A 14,692-nucleotide genomic window follows, 5' to 3' on the forward strand; every position below is an offset into this window, starting at 1 on the left:
AATAACACCATGACTGATGATTGTTCTGGATCAGTGAGCAGAGGAGACGTAATTCGATGCTCATCATTCACCTTCCCTTGACTCGTCGGCTTCAGTGTCTGGGGCAACATGTCTCCTGTTTTATGTGCTTTTGACGGTTGCCAGGCAGCAGCTGGCCAATCAGATCTCTCGCCTCCTTCCTGTCCCCCTTTCTGCCATACATGAAGGTCATTCCTCCATCCCGTCTTGTTCCCGCTTCCTGTTCCCTCATCCTCAGTGGTTTCCATTCAGTTTCCGTTCCTGACTGTGAACCAGATCCTAATTAAGATCTGCTTTTGTTGAAGGTTTTCCAGCTGCTTGGCTTTACTCTGGGTAAGCCTTCAGTCGAAAAACAAAAATCACCCTTTGATAAATTCCTTTATTGGGCAGTAACAGCCATTAATGTTATATTTATCTCTGAATTATATCGATAGATGTGTGAGATTAAATCAGCTCTGTGCACAGCCAAGCAGCAGTCAGAAACTGGACTTCTGGATGTAAAATGTAAAAATCTGGAAGTATCAGTAAGCTTGACTGGAGGTGCGAGAACTTTTTTAATCGTGGGATTTTTTGGCTCATTTTTATATATTTTTCCCTTCAGAAGCCTAACAATCATTGTTTGTTCATATTAGTGTAGAGTGGTGTGCAAATGTGGACTTGAAAAGCCACATATTTCACTGGTCTTCATTGTTTAAATGTAGAGCTGAAACGATTAATAGGATTAATCACGATTAATCTTTTTTTTTGTTATTAAAGTTTTTTTGTTGTTTCAGAACACATACGTACATAAACCCTTCCAACCCTCCTTTCCCCCTCAAAACAAACCAAAATAAAACCAATCCAAAGTTTCACAGAAGATTGGCGTAAATAATCCTCGATGGAAGCAGAACCAACCACAGGAAACAGAAGTTGTCACTCGTCAGTATTTTCCAAAACAGCAGTTCATGAGAGAAGTCTACTTGTCCCACTATTGCAGGAGAGGAAACAGTTCCAGGATTTCTTGAAGTTTTCTGTGTCATTATTTAGCATTTGTTCATGTGAAACTTTTTCCAACATTAATTCCAAGCAGCTTTTAACATTCGTAACAGTTGTAGATTGTTCTGGCAGCCGGTACCGTCCCCGCCTGCATCACGGTGCTTTGACATATTTGGCATCACTGTTTGATCAAACCAGGTTAAGAACCATTGTTCTAAACAGTTTGTCATCACTGAAAATGCATCCAATGTCCTTATGCCAGACAATCCTTAGACTTTTTCATACATCTTTTTGCATAATTATTGAAATGATCAAGTAATCGTTAATAGGAGTACAGAGACTCCATCCATCCATTTTCTTACACCCTTGTCCCTCAGTGGGGTCAGGAGGGTTGCTGGTGCCTCTCCAGCTAACGTACTGGGTGAGAGGCAGGGTCACACACACACTCACACCTAGGGGCAATTTGGAGAGGCCAATTAATCTGACAGTCAAGTTTTTGGACTGTGGGAGGAAACCGGAGTACCTGGAGAAAACCCACCATGCACAGGGAGAACATGGAGACTCCATGCAGAAAGACCAGGGCCGGGAATCGAACCCAGAACCTTCTTGCTGCAAGGCAACAGCTCTACCAACTGCGCCACTGTGCAGCCCAGCATACAGAGACTCAAAAAAGGTCAATTGCTGAAACACACAGTATATTTATGTTAAGTCCAGCAGGAAGCTTTTTACATGTACAAGTATTTATTTAGCTGCAGACGCTCCCTCAGCTACAAATGTTTATATTCTCATTTAAAAAAAACCAATTAGATTATTTGTTTATTTGCATCTTTTAGTGACTTTTAATATTACATAAAACGGCTTAAATAAAAAAATCTGCAATATGTGCAAAGTTGTTTCAGATTAGTCGATTAATCATTAGTATAATCGATTAATCGTTAGAATAAACGTTGCTGTTGAGCAAAGGAGTTGTTTTATCTATTAATTGTTTTCATGTGAAATGAATCCAGTCTTTCCTTTACAGGAAACTAAACAAAAGAAAAGGAGATGGTGAAAAATCTGCTAAATGTGCCACATTGTTAATCCAATTAATCGATTAATCATTAGAATAATTGCTCTCTGCAGCCCTACTCAAACGGTGCTTTTAAGCAAAGATGTTGTTTTATTTATTAGCTGCTTTGATGTGACATAAATTTGGTCTTTCTTTGAGAGAAAACTGAATAAAAGAACAAGAGACGGTGAAGCAAAGCTCCTACAGTAGTAGGTGTTACTGTACTACAGAGATCTGGATCTATAAGCTGACTTTGCATTGTTCTGAATGCTTAATGCGGTGTTTAATCAATAAATGATGTTCTGTTGCTGCAGAGTGACTGGACTTCCTCAACAGGACGCCAGTCTGGATGGGCAGCGTTCAGATGAGAACCAGTCTTAATGCACAATAACAACTTAAGACAAAAGCTAATTTTATAGAGTTTGTTTCTGTAGTTGCAAAATAAAAAATGACAAAGTTTATGTTTTGGCTAAGATAGAAATTACAAAAGTGTTTCTCTCACTGCATTCGGATTGTATTTGGTTTATAAAGGGAGTTGATTTGTTTTGTCTGAAAATGTAAAGTTTAAATCTTGCGTTGCTGCAGGGGAGAGTGATGAAAAGTGAGTTTGCTGCTCTCTGTGCACTTTTAAGCCTAAACCCTTTGGGATTTTGATTCTCGCTCTGCTTGATAATTAGCTGGCCTCATTAACTTTAAGAAGGACAAGATCAGCTGCTTCTTACTTCATTTCACTTTCTGACATTTTTATTCACTTTCTGTTGTATGTTTGTCTGGAGAGGAAGCACACAGTCGCACCTCTCCAGACCTTTTAGAGAAGGTAAGAACGTCCTCGCCGCCTGTGGGAATTAAGAAAAAACTGCTGATAAAATGCATTTAATTAACTGATTGTCGTTCTCCATGTGACCACATTTCCTGAGTTCTTTTTTGTTCTGGAGTGTACACGTGTTGGTTACACCAAAGCAGAAATCCTTGGAGAATAAACCGTTGCTTATGTACATGTGGAAAACTCTGCTCTGTTCAATGCTCAGGAAAAACTGCAACTAACTCCAGAGCTCCAACTCAGAGACTGCAGTTAGCACACATAAAGGACAGATACACAGTGGTGGGTAACGCTAACTGAAAAGCTAACGCTAAAGCACTAATCACAAACATTAGTTCTGCTAATGCTAACGCTACACAAACACTGCATTTAGCGGCTCCCCCTCTCAGCTCCTTCAGACTAGCCAGCAGCAATTAGCAAACACCTGGTGGAACATCTGCTGAGCTCATTATAGGAGCTTCTTCTCAGAGCAACGCTGGTAAAAACATGGCTCCTTTAATAGAGGAGCCATTTTGTGATGACTTCCTCAAGGAGGAGTTTCAGAAAGAATATTTAAAGAGACAGTATTATCATCTTTTTAGGCATAAAATGTAATTTTATAGCATAATCCAGTAACTATTGCATTCAGTTGTTATAAAAATGCTGCATATGCCAAATATGACTTAAAGAAATTTTACTTCCTGATTTAACGCCATGAAGTAGGGCGTCTATCTCTTTAAGAAACTCCTGCTCTCTCCACATGGCTCCTCTATTAACACTTTAACAAAGTTTTTACCAGCGTTTCATTGAGCAGTAGCTCCTATAATGAGCTCATGATCCACCAGGTGTTTGCTAATTGCTGCTGGCTAGTCTGAAGGAGCCAAGTGGGGGAGGAGCTGTGCCTTGAAGGCGGGGCTACGTCCAACTGGACGTTTTAGAGCTGAATGGTTGCCATGGAGATTAAAGGATTCCTCAAACATGCATGAATTAATGCAAGCAACACTGCAGGTTTGCTTTTGACAAGAGAATTAGTTTATAACATGATTTAAAGCTAAATATATATATATATTTTACATAATACTGCCCCTTTAAAGAGAGAGAGGCCCAATTTCAGGGCATTAAATTACAAAGTCAGATTTAACATGTAGCACTTTTTAAAACTGAAGTTATCATAGTTTCTTGGTTGTGCATGATACTGCTTCTTTAATAGTTTTGTTGTTGCAAATCAGTTTCCCCGCTCAGTGGGAAACAGACCTGCGTCTCCATGGAGGAGGGTTTTCCTCTTGGCGGTGGGATCTGTGCAGATGATCAGAGCAGCAGAGGCTCCCAGCCTGAGCATGGCAGCAGCTGCAGCTGCAGCTTGGAGCAAGTGGGTGAAGCTGCTCCAGCCCACGCTGCGCTCCCACTCACTGCAGCGGATGCCCGCAAAAAGCACAACAACACAATGAAAGCTGACGTAACACACTCACACTGGGACTCGCAGGGGTGTAGCGTGTGTAAATGCAGGTTTACAGTTAAATACATTAACTTTGATGCTCTTTCTGCTGATGTTTCTGTTAATGTGCTCAGATTAAGCACTAATATTACGGCTGAATTGGCTCCTGAAAACATTATTTCCCTGCAGTTGGAGCAGTTCTGCCTGTGGATGTGAGTGATTCAGGCTGGGTGTTGTCCGCTGTGGATGATGAGTCACTGCGCTGGTCTGAATCTACCCGCCGCTAAGATCCACATGTTTAAAAACTTTCTCTCTTTGCCACTGAATCGATCAGAATAAATCATTTTAACTTGATTTAAGGGCAGGTATCATGTGTTTTCCAGGCATGTAGATGACATTTTACACTTACCAAAGTACTTTTGGTCTAGTTTCAGGTGCAAATATCTTTGTTTGCTTGAAATAAAACAAAACTAACTTACAAGAACTTTTCAGGAAGATATAGGAGCTTGTTTTAAGTAAATAATTTCTTAATATTGATGAAAAGTTATTAGTTCTACTCGTAGATTCTTTCACTTGAAAAATGTGTCGTTAAAGTGAAATAGAGCTAGTAACTTTTAATCAATTCTTAAGAATTATTGAGTCACAGCAAGCTCATCTTTATGAACAGTTTGTCTTATTTGTCTTATTTCAAGTGTATGAAGATATTGGACCAAAATGACTTGGTAAGCTAACTCTGGTCCGCCTACAAACACCAGTTTGGGTTCGGTTGATGTGAACTCTGGTGTGGTTTGAATGCATATGTAAACGGCAAGCCGACAAGTTCAATCCAAAAGCAGGAAGTGGATTACAGCGCAGGGCATAGTGGGTGAATAAAACCAAAACAAATGGTAGAAACGGCTAAAAGATTTTAGCTAAAGACTGAAGAAATCTTCCAACCACTAAAATCTGACATTACTCTATTTTTGTTAGCATTTTATGAAGAAGGAAGTTGCTCTCAGTGTCTTTTTCAGAGGTTTTTGTGTCATTTCCTTCAGTGATTCTTGGTGTAGCGCCCCCCACAGGCGAGGAGGGGACCCGGTTGCTCAACGGGTTTGGATTATTTGACTCGGTGTGAAAGAGAAGCACAGCAGCTGAAAATGTAGCAAATGTTTAAATTTTGGCCCCAAATCGAACCGAGTCTATTGGACTATGAGCTGTGAAAACTGTCTGTTTGAATCTTTTTCATTTAGGTTTTTTTGCTGCTTTCTTCTTATTGATGTTCATTTGCCTATGCGTCTGATATATTTTACTTGTTTTACTTTGTTTTCAATAATTTTACATACATATACTAGCTGTACCATTAATTATCTAAGAGACTGGAGATATTTTCTTTATTTTTTACGCCTTTTTCCCTCTGAAGCTCATATAAAACACATTGGCTGTTTGTGGACCTAAATTAAACAGGAGACGGATTGTAGTGCAGACGGGGTTGAATGAAAAATAAACGAAGTGGAGCAGGTGAATGTAAAGGATGATGGTCCGTCTGTTCATCCTGTGGGGGCGAGGTTCCAAAGGAGCAGAAATCTGATGGGGTGACGATGTCGTCTGCACATCGTTATGATAAAACGCCACAAAGGAAATGTTTGGTGATGTGATGAAATTCAAAACATGTCTTAACATTTTCCACCCCAGATTGAGTTAAAAATAACAATTTTCAATCTTTATTTCTGTCCTTTCGTCTCTCGTCCATCCAGGAAGGGCAGCAGCTGATGAAGGAAAAGCCGGAGCTGAGCCCGGTGGTCCGGAAGAAGCTGGAGGAGATCCGGGAGTGCTGGCTGGACCTGGAGAGCACCACCCAGGCCAAAGCTCGCCAGCTGTTTGAGGCCAACAAGGCGGACCTGCTGGTTCAGAGCTATGAAAGCCTGGACCAGCGGCTGGGCCAGCTGGAGGGGCAGCTGGCCTATGTGGACCAGGGTCAGGACCTCACCACCGTCAACAAGCAGCTCAAGAAACTACAGGTACGTGGAAATTTATGGCTTCCTGCTGACCTTTAAACCAAAAATTATCTGCTTTCCATTAGTAGCTAAAGGGGTTTGTTTGTCAGATATTTTTCTAACGAATTAAAGAAAATTTCCTTTTAATTTTAGGGAACAGAGAAATTAAACACATTCTCAACATGATGTGGACCAGAGAAGGATGGTGCTACCTAAAACGTTAGCTGCACTAACCCTAGAGGACTCATTATAAACGTTAATTCTGCTATTGCTAAAGCAGAATAGCACAGTATTTAGTGGAAGCTAATGCTAAACCACTGTAACACAGTGTTTAGCTATAGCTAATGCTAAAGCCCTATAACACAGTGTTTAGCTATAGCTAATGCTAAACCACTGTAACACAGTGTTTAGCTATAGCTAATGCTAAATTGATAATATAGTATTATAGTCACTATATCTCATTACTTCTTAAAAGTAACTTGCCCAACACTAATATGTTCGTAGAAATGAAATGTTGACAGTGGATCTGTTTTTGTCATGCTTTGCACATTAAATCCCTTTTATTTGACCGTAACTTGTCATTCCTAAACTATGGATATATTTTTAAAGTCCTGTTGGTCAGATTTCTCCCACACTGGTTTTCTGGAGGCTTTTAAACAGAACTTCCTCTTTCTTTTCTTTATCTTTTCACCTGGCGTCTCCTACTCTGCTGCTTACAGCTTTCTTTGGCACGCCTGCCACTTGCACTGCTTTACACCATCTTAACTCCAAATCTAACTCCATTACCCAGAATCCATCCTGCCAAGTGGTACAGTAACCTTCATCACACCTCACGTCCATCAGCCATTTATCGTTTTGCTGATTTTTGGTCACATTTATTTTGCATTTTTAGGGAAAAGTGGAACAAAAATGGTACATTTCTGTTAAAATCATCCTACCGGTCCATTTTCCTCCCCTTCTTCCTCTCTGTCAGACCATGGAGACCCAGATGGAGGAGTGGTATAAGGAGGCGGGGCAGCTCCAGGTCCAGACGGCCTCCGTCCCGCAGCAGACGCAGATCCAGGGCTCGGTGGTGCAGCGGCAGGCCGCCGTGGAGACCAGGATGGCCCGACTCATCGAGCCGTTGAAGGAGAGGCGGCGCCTCCTTCTGGCGTCTAAGGAGATCCATCAAGTTGGGCGAGACTTGGAGGACGAGATTGTGAGTAGGATACACAGATCTTTAAGGACATGGGAACAAAATGAGGACTGCTGCTGCTTCACTGTGTGATTATATTGAGATAATTTCACATTATTATAAACATCAAACCTTTATCATGACCTTTTCTTTGTAATTTGAGTTTTCCCTATAATGTTCAATATTAAAGGTGACCTATTACGCTTTGTTGAACACGTTAGCATAGGTCTATGGCCTATACAAAACATGTTGACTTTTTTGTACAGAATCATTCTTACCATGAGATTTTATTCTGCTTAGTTCTGCCTTTTTTGAGCTTCTTTCATCAGAATGAGCTGTTTTAGGGCTTCTGTCACTTTAAATCCAAATGAGCTGCTGCTGGCCACACCCCCCAACTTACTATTTACAGATGCACAATTGTATAACCATAGGTCTTTGAAAAGCAGAAGTGGAGCCTCCCACACAAACAACAAGTTTGTGGTTCTGTGGTTTCAAGTGGTCTTTTCCAGGTCACTGTACCTTGTATTTGACTCCCCGGACTGCTAGCTAGTAGCTACATTAATGTTCCGTCTTGTGGAGTCATCACCTTTAAAAAGACTTTTAATTTTTTATCAGAATCACATCTTTTATGAGATTAACTAAATGTGTTACCGTTCGGTATAAGTTCGTGGGAAACTCCAATTTATTACTCTATTTTTCCTCACTTTTGATAATTATTGTAAAACGTCTATGGATTTTTGCATATGGTTTTTATCTTTATTTATTGTTATTCTACTTAAATGAAAAATAAATTAAAATTCCCTCCCTGGAAGTATTTTTATTAATTAGTTGACGGATTGTGCTTCTGGAACAGGCTCTGCTTGGGTTGCTAGGTAACGGGCGGAGTTCTACTGGGGTTGCTAGGTAACAAGCAGAATTCCACTGTGGTTGCTAGGTAACGGGCTGGGCTTCACTGGGGTTACTAGGTCATGACACAGCGCCTGCTGATTTGTGAATTTACACTCTGGAGGTTTTTTAAATGGCTCATTTTACAGACACCAAAAAACAAATTTATTTTAAAAAAATGGCTGCATGTTTTTTTTTTTTTAAACATTGTTTTTAGAAGCAGCTGAGACCCAAATGAAAGTATAAAAATGTGAATTTTGCATAAAAGTTTTCTTTTAACTTCTGTGTGACCTGTTTGTTTGTTTAGTTGTGGGTCCAGGAGCGCCTCCCTCTGGCCATGAGCCAGGAGCACGGCTCATCGCTGCAAGCCGTCCAGCAGCTCATGAAGAAGAACCAGGTAAAATAACAGCTTGTGTTGTTATTATTTTTGACTTTATAGAGCTTTTTGTCCTCCTGGATGCATCTGCATCAGAAAATATTTTAAAATCTTACTTTTTAATTAATACATATAATTTTTCGTAACATAATTTACTATCACTGAACTAGGCCAATCTATAGTGTAAACAATGAGCAAATACACATGTTGATATTTACAGTTATATGTTAATTGGAAGGTCGCAATAAATCAATTAATTGCATGATAAATTAACTCGATAATTTTTATTTGCATGATTTATCAATTTTTTCCTTCCATCCAAAAATTGGATAACAACATTTGAAGAATAATTTAGTTTATTTATTTTGGATATTTAAAATGTCTTCCAGTTCCAGTGATAAATGTTCATTTGACTTTAAAATTTATTGATCTTATTCTTGCATTATGCCATTACCATCATATTACTTGAAAATGATATCAATACAACAATACTATCGTTTTATCACAATAACTTTTGGGGCATTTTATCGTACATTATATGTTAGTCATAATGTACATGATTATTATTTTTCCACTGAATTTAACATTATTGTGCATAATTACAAAAAGCTGAAGAGAAACATATTTAATTGCAAAGCATGACTTATTTGGAGAGAGGAAGTCTTTTATTTTGAAGAATGCTTAACAGGATCTGGTTTGTCTTTAGTCTCTGTCTTGGCTTCTGTTGTTTTTCGGTTGCTAGGATACGAACAGCTGTTGCCGTTTGTTCAATAAAAACTGAACAGAAAATCTTCAGCAAAAACATCTGAGCCTCCATTCGCCACGTAACAGATATCGTTTGCTTAATTTCTGGGTCTAACTTTATACATTTCTTTCATGTTGAATTGATGTCAATGCTTCACAAACAGCACTGGTCTTTGGGAAGGGGATTCCTTTTGCTGTGACCTTTTTATCACACAAATAAACGTTCTGTTTTCCCTATGTATACATTTTCAAGCGAACAGTTTTCTGTGTGGCTGCAGACGCTCCAGAGGGAGCTGGAAGGCCACCGGAGCAGGATGGAAGACGTCCTGGAGAGGGCAGCCATCATCGCCACCATCAGGAGCCCAGAGGGCGGCTGCGTCAGGGCGGGCCACGACCAGCTGGCCCAGCTGTGGGCCCTGCTCTGGGCCGAGACGGAGCGCAGGCAGCTGGTTCTGGACGCCATGTACCAAGCCCAGCAGTACTACTTCGACACGGCCGAGGTCGAGGCCTGGCTGAGCGAGCAGGAGCTGCACATGATGAACGAGGAGAAGGGAAAGGTGCTTCGGCTTCGCTTTACTGGAATGCGAGTGTTTGAGAAGCTGCATTTCCATTGGCCATATGATTGCGTAATTTGACGTTTCAAAAATAAAGTCACGTAATGGATTAATGCCAGTTTGGAAAAAAACTTCAGTTTTTCGATGAGTTTTGCGGTTAGGATGAAGTGTTTTTTTTTTTTTGGCTGTATCAAAATTGGTTTAATTCGCAAAACTTCAATGGAAACATTTTTTTTGCTTCAAACGAGTCACATGATCAATAACCGATGTTGCCACTAGCTGCATTTTCATTAAAATTGCACAATTTGGAGTTTGGAAAATAAATGTCCTTAATGGAAATACGGCAATAAAACAAAACAAAGGAAACTAAAGTTTTTAGTAAAAATAGAAAAGGAAACAAAATTAGTGTATTGTAATGGAAACACTTTTTTGTGTCACATGATCACCAACAGGAAGTTACTACTGGGGGAAGCGACAAAGAAGACGACGACAGGAAATTGTTGGAGGATGATGACGCTACTTGTTTTAATGACTTACAGTGCGAATAAATTTTATTCACGTTTGATTTTAACTGCATTTCTTGGAAACATTAGCGACATTAGCGGAATATTAAAGTTTTGCACACATTTGTAATGATTGATCTTAGAACTGCAAAATTTAAAAACTAAATTTGCTTAATGGAAACGCACGAATTTAGAAAGAAATTCTTGATAAAAAAGTTTTGTAATTGATTTATTTCACATAAGTTCAATGGAAACAGTTTTTTTTGCATCACAAGAGTCACATGAGCAACAAACGGGTGTTACTACTGACGAAAACAATGAAGAAGACGATGACAGGAAGTAGTAGGAGGAGGATGGTGTGGCAGGTTTTTTAATGAACTATTATGTGGACAAACTTACTCGTGTGATTTTTAATTGCATTTCTTGTTTAATGGAAACACTGCAGCTGCGAAATTGTGTTCTTCAAGATTATCAGAATACAGATAAAGTTTTGCAACCATTTGTAAAGGAAACTCATCTTCCGTGATTAACTCTGTGTTTACTCTCCAGGACGAGCCGAGCACGCTGCAGCTGCTGAAGAAACATTTGCTGCTGGAGCAAACCATCGAGGATTATGCCGAGACCATCGGCCTGCTGTCGCAGCAATGCCGCCAGCTGCTGGAGATGGGGCATCCAGACAGGTGGGCTCAGAAACTCATAATCTGACAGATTATCTCCCATCACGACGTCCAAACGTTTAACCGCATGGTTACCGAAACTGAGGACAGAAAAAAAAAAAAAAAAAAAAAAAAATAATATATATATATATATATATATATATATATATATAAAATTCCCTTCTCACTCTCCGCGGGTGGTCTGTTTCATCCTCTGAGCTCGGGTCCTCTACCAGAGGCCTGGGAGCTTGAGGGTTCTGCGCAGTATCTTGGCTGTGCCTAGAACTGCACATTTCTGGACTGAGATGACTGATGTTGTTCCTGGGATCTGTTTGAGCCACTGCTCCAGTTTCGCCCAGGAACAGGCCCTAAACACCAGAGCAATAGAGGCTCAGATCTACCACACCAGACAAGATCCAAGGTGTAGGTTGTGCAAGGAGGCCCCTGAGACAGTCCAGCACATAATAGCAGGGTGCAAGATGCTGGCAGGGAATGCGAACATGGAACAACATAACCAAGTGGCGGGCATAGTGTACAGGAGCATCTGTGCAGAATATGGACTGGAAGCCCTGAGATCAAAGTGGGGAACACTCCTAAAGGTGGTGGAGAATGACCGAGCTAAGATCCTGTGGGACATCCAGATCCAGACAGACAAGATGGTAATGGCGAACCAACCGGACATTGTGGTGGTGGATAAAGAACAGAGGAAAGCCGTTGTGGTGGATGTAGCAATACCAAGTGATTACAACATCAGGAAAAAGGAGCTGGGGAAATTGGAGAAATACCAGGGCCTCAGGGAGGAACTGGAAAAGACCTGGAAGGTGAAGACCACAGTGGTGCCTGTGGTCATCGGGGCCCTCGGGGCAGTCACCCCCAAACTGGAGCAGTGGCTCAAACAGATCCCAGGAACAACATCAGACATCTCAGTCCAGAAATGTGCAGTTCTAGGCACAGCCAAGATACTGCGCAGAACCCTTAAGCTCCCAGGCCTCTGGTAGAGGACCCGAGCTCAGAGGATGAAACAGACCACCCGCGGAGGGTGAGAAGGGAATTTTTTATATAAAATAAAGAAGTTGCATTTCTAAAGATATGCTTTCTGAATTATTTTTTTGTCATGAGTCATAATAAGACTTTTGGAAACAACAGTTATTATTGATCTGTAAACGTCCTAAATATTGACTGTGTTACTTTGTCTGTATTTTTTTATGTGCGTTCTCAGAACAGGAAGTGAGTCGCTCGTTATTTGAAAAGCTTCTTGTTTATTTATCTGAATTCATGTTTGCATTGAAATCTTCTCTCGAGTAAATCGTTTTATCGTCCCTATCTACTAAGAAACCGAATTAACGTGAAATGCATTGTTTGATAAAAGTTTATTCCACTGGACGTGAAGGGGTTTAAAGTTGGCGTCTTCCCTGTCTGTGTGCTTTCACCCACAGCGAACAGATCAGCAAGCGCCAGTCGCAGATCGACCGTCTGTACGTGTCTCTGAAGGACCTGGTGGAGGAGAGGAAGAGCCGCCTGGAGCAGCAGTACTGGCTGTACCAGCTCAACAGGGAGGTGGACGAGCTGGAGCAGTGGATCGCCCAGAGGGAGGTGGTGGCCAGCTCGCCTGAACTGGGCCAGGACTTTGAGCACGTCTCCGTGAGTCTGGGGGAGAGGCGGACATTTTGAGTTATTTTTTTTTTATTTGTATATCTTCTGGGCTTTTTCTTCTATTGTTTTTGGATACCAAAAACATAAAAAAAAAATTAGTTGACATGCAGGACTGATTAAAGTTTGCAAAACTAAGTTAATTTAACATATTGTAACATTATTTATTTTAAATATACTGTTTGAGAAAATATAAAATTCAACTCAAGTCAAATTAGAAATGATAATGTTTTGACATTTTGTTGTTTAAGAAAAAAATCATGACCTGCTTAAAATAGTAACAGAGTTTAGTAACCATGGTAACGTCACATTACCATGGTTTCTGGAATTCCCTCAGAAACTGAGGGAATCGCCATAGCAACCAGTGACTGAGCAGTTTTCTCTGTCACATTTCACCTTTACAAGCTCTTTGAAATTGAGGATTAAAACCTGATAAGAAGATAACATAGAATAAAGTGTACTAAAATAAGCCATAGTTGGATGATTTATAAAATAAAATATGTTATTTGTTTTGTTTTGTTTTTTTAATGTATTTAGTTCTCTGTCGGTAACATATTTATTTAACTATTTCTGTTACTGTTTCTGTAAGTACTTTTGTTTGTTTTATATATTAGCTTTTAACTGTTTTGTTATATGTTTGTTATCAGTATTTTATTTAAGTATTTGTTAATTTATCTGGCAAATTTATGTATGATAATTTTTGTACATGTAGTTTATTTTTATTTTTCATTTATTGTAAGTTTATTTCTTTATGATATTTTATTTATTAGTTAGTTTATTATAAATGGTTACTCTACCACTTCTGACATTTGCAGGTAAACAGCACTTCGCCACCCATCATGTGAATCTGTTACACTTTGCGTACTTTCTCTCTTAGTCCCAACTTTATATGTCTTGTTATAAAAATAATACAGAAAAACTTCAGAAAATGTCCTAGTTATTTGCCGTAGGTGAACATTTGGTAAATAGCATCATCTCTAATTATAACATGACAGATAAAAACAGTAGTTTAATTGTTTCATTTTTGAAATGCATCCAGGTCCTCCAGGAAAAGTTCACAGAGTTTGCGTTGGAGACAGGAAGTGTGGGACAGGAGCGTGTGACGGCTGTCAATCAGATGGTGGACGAGCTGATCGACTACGGCCACTCTGAGGCCGCCACCATCGCCGAGTGGAAGGACGGGGTCAACGAGGCCTGGGCCGACCTGCTGGAGCTCATGGAGACCCGAGCGCAGATGCTCGCTGCTTCTCACCAGCTGCACAAGTTCTTCTCCGACTGCAAAGAGGTAAAACAAAGACAGTAGCTGAGTAACTCAGTTTCATAATTGTGGTGTCTCTGTTAAATAAGGAATGTAATTAACGTCACACACAACTCATTAAAAATCATAGCAGTTACATGAGATATTCTCATAATTCGGCGTTTGTCTATCAATCAATCAGAGGAGACGTTTGCGTCTTATTTAGGTGTTTGAGCGTCAAGTCCTGCCTACTTAGGAGCGGCTGCGTTTTGGGGAAATTGTAATAGGCTATGTTATATTAGAACTATGGATTTAACACACTGGAATGACATAAAATGTTTTTTTTTTACTTTGTGATGCTCTGGTGGAGCCAGAAAAAATAAAAAGAAACCATCATCCTTCTACCACTTCCTGTCGTCTTTTTCAGCATTTCTGCCAGTAGTAACATCCTGCTATTGATCACGTGACTCCTGTGATTTAAAAAAAGTTTCCATTGCAGTTTTGCAAAATAAATGTATTTCTATACAACCAAAAAACCACCCAGAGCAAAAAGTTTATCAAGAAACATGATTGGGTTTTTTTTCCCTAAAATTGCCATGTTTCAACTGAGCAAATTTAATTTCGGAATTTCAATTTGGCAGATTTATGGTCAATGGAAACGCAGG

At 39.9% G+C, this 14,692-nt stretch overlaps 1 protein-coding gene across 9 annotated transcripts in view; it reads left to right on the forward strand.

Annotated features, from left to right (window-relative positions):
- Positions 1-14,692, forward strand: part of sptbn4b (spectrin, beta, non-erythrocytic 4b) — an 83,860-nt gene that overhangs the window by 50,755 nt on the left and 18,413 nt on the right. For all 9 annotated transcript variants that reach the window (XR_014090426.1, XM_081614228.1, XM_081614226.1 and 6 more), the window contains 7 exons: positions 6,009-6,272; positions 7,222-7,446; positions 8,615-8,704; positions 9,706-9,984; positions 11,034-11,164; positions 12,577-12,781; positions 13,830-14,075. Coding sequence is in view for 8 of the 9 variants with exons in the window: in XM_081614228.1 (XP_081470354.1) it covers positions 6,009-6,272; positions 7,222-7,446; positions 8,615-8,704; positions 9,706-9,984; positions 11,034-11,164; positions 12,577-12,781; positions 13,830-14,075 (1,440 nt within the window). In the remaining variant the exon portion in view is untranslated. The remainder of the gene's footprint in view (positions 1-6,008; positions 6,273-7,221; positions 7,447-8,614; positions 8,705-9,705; positions 9,985-11,033; positions 11,165-12,576; positions 12,782-13,829; positions 14,076-14,692) is intronic.

The sequence above is a fragment of the Poecilia reticulata genome, chromosome 13 (assembly GCF_904066995.2).
Source record: "Poecilia reticulata chromosome 13, P_reticulata-male-v2, whole genome shotgun sequence".
Classification (NCBI taxonomy): domain Eukaryota; kingdom Metazoa; phylum Chordata; class Actinopteri; order Cyprinodontiformes; family Poeciliidae; genus Poecilia; species Poecilia reticulata.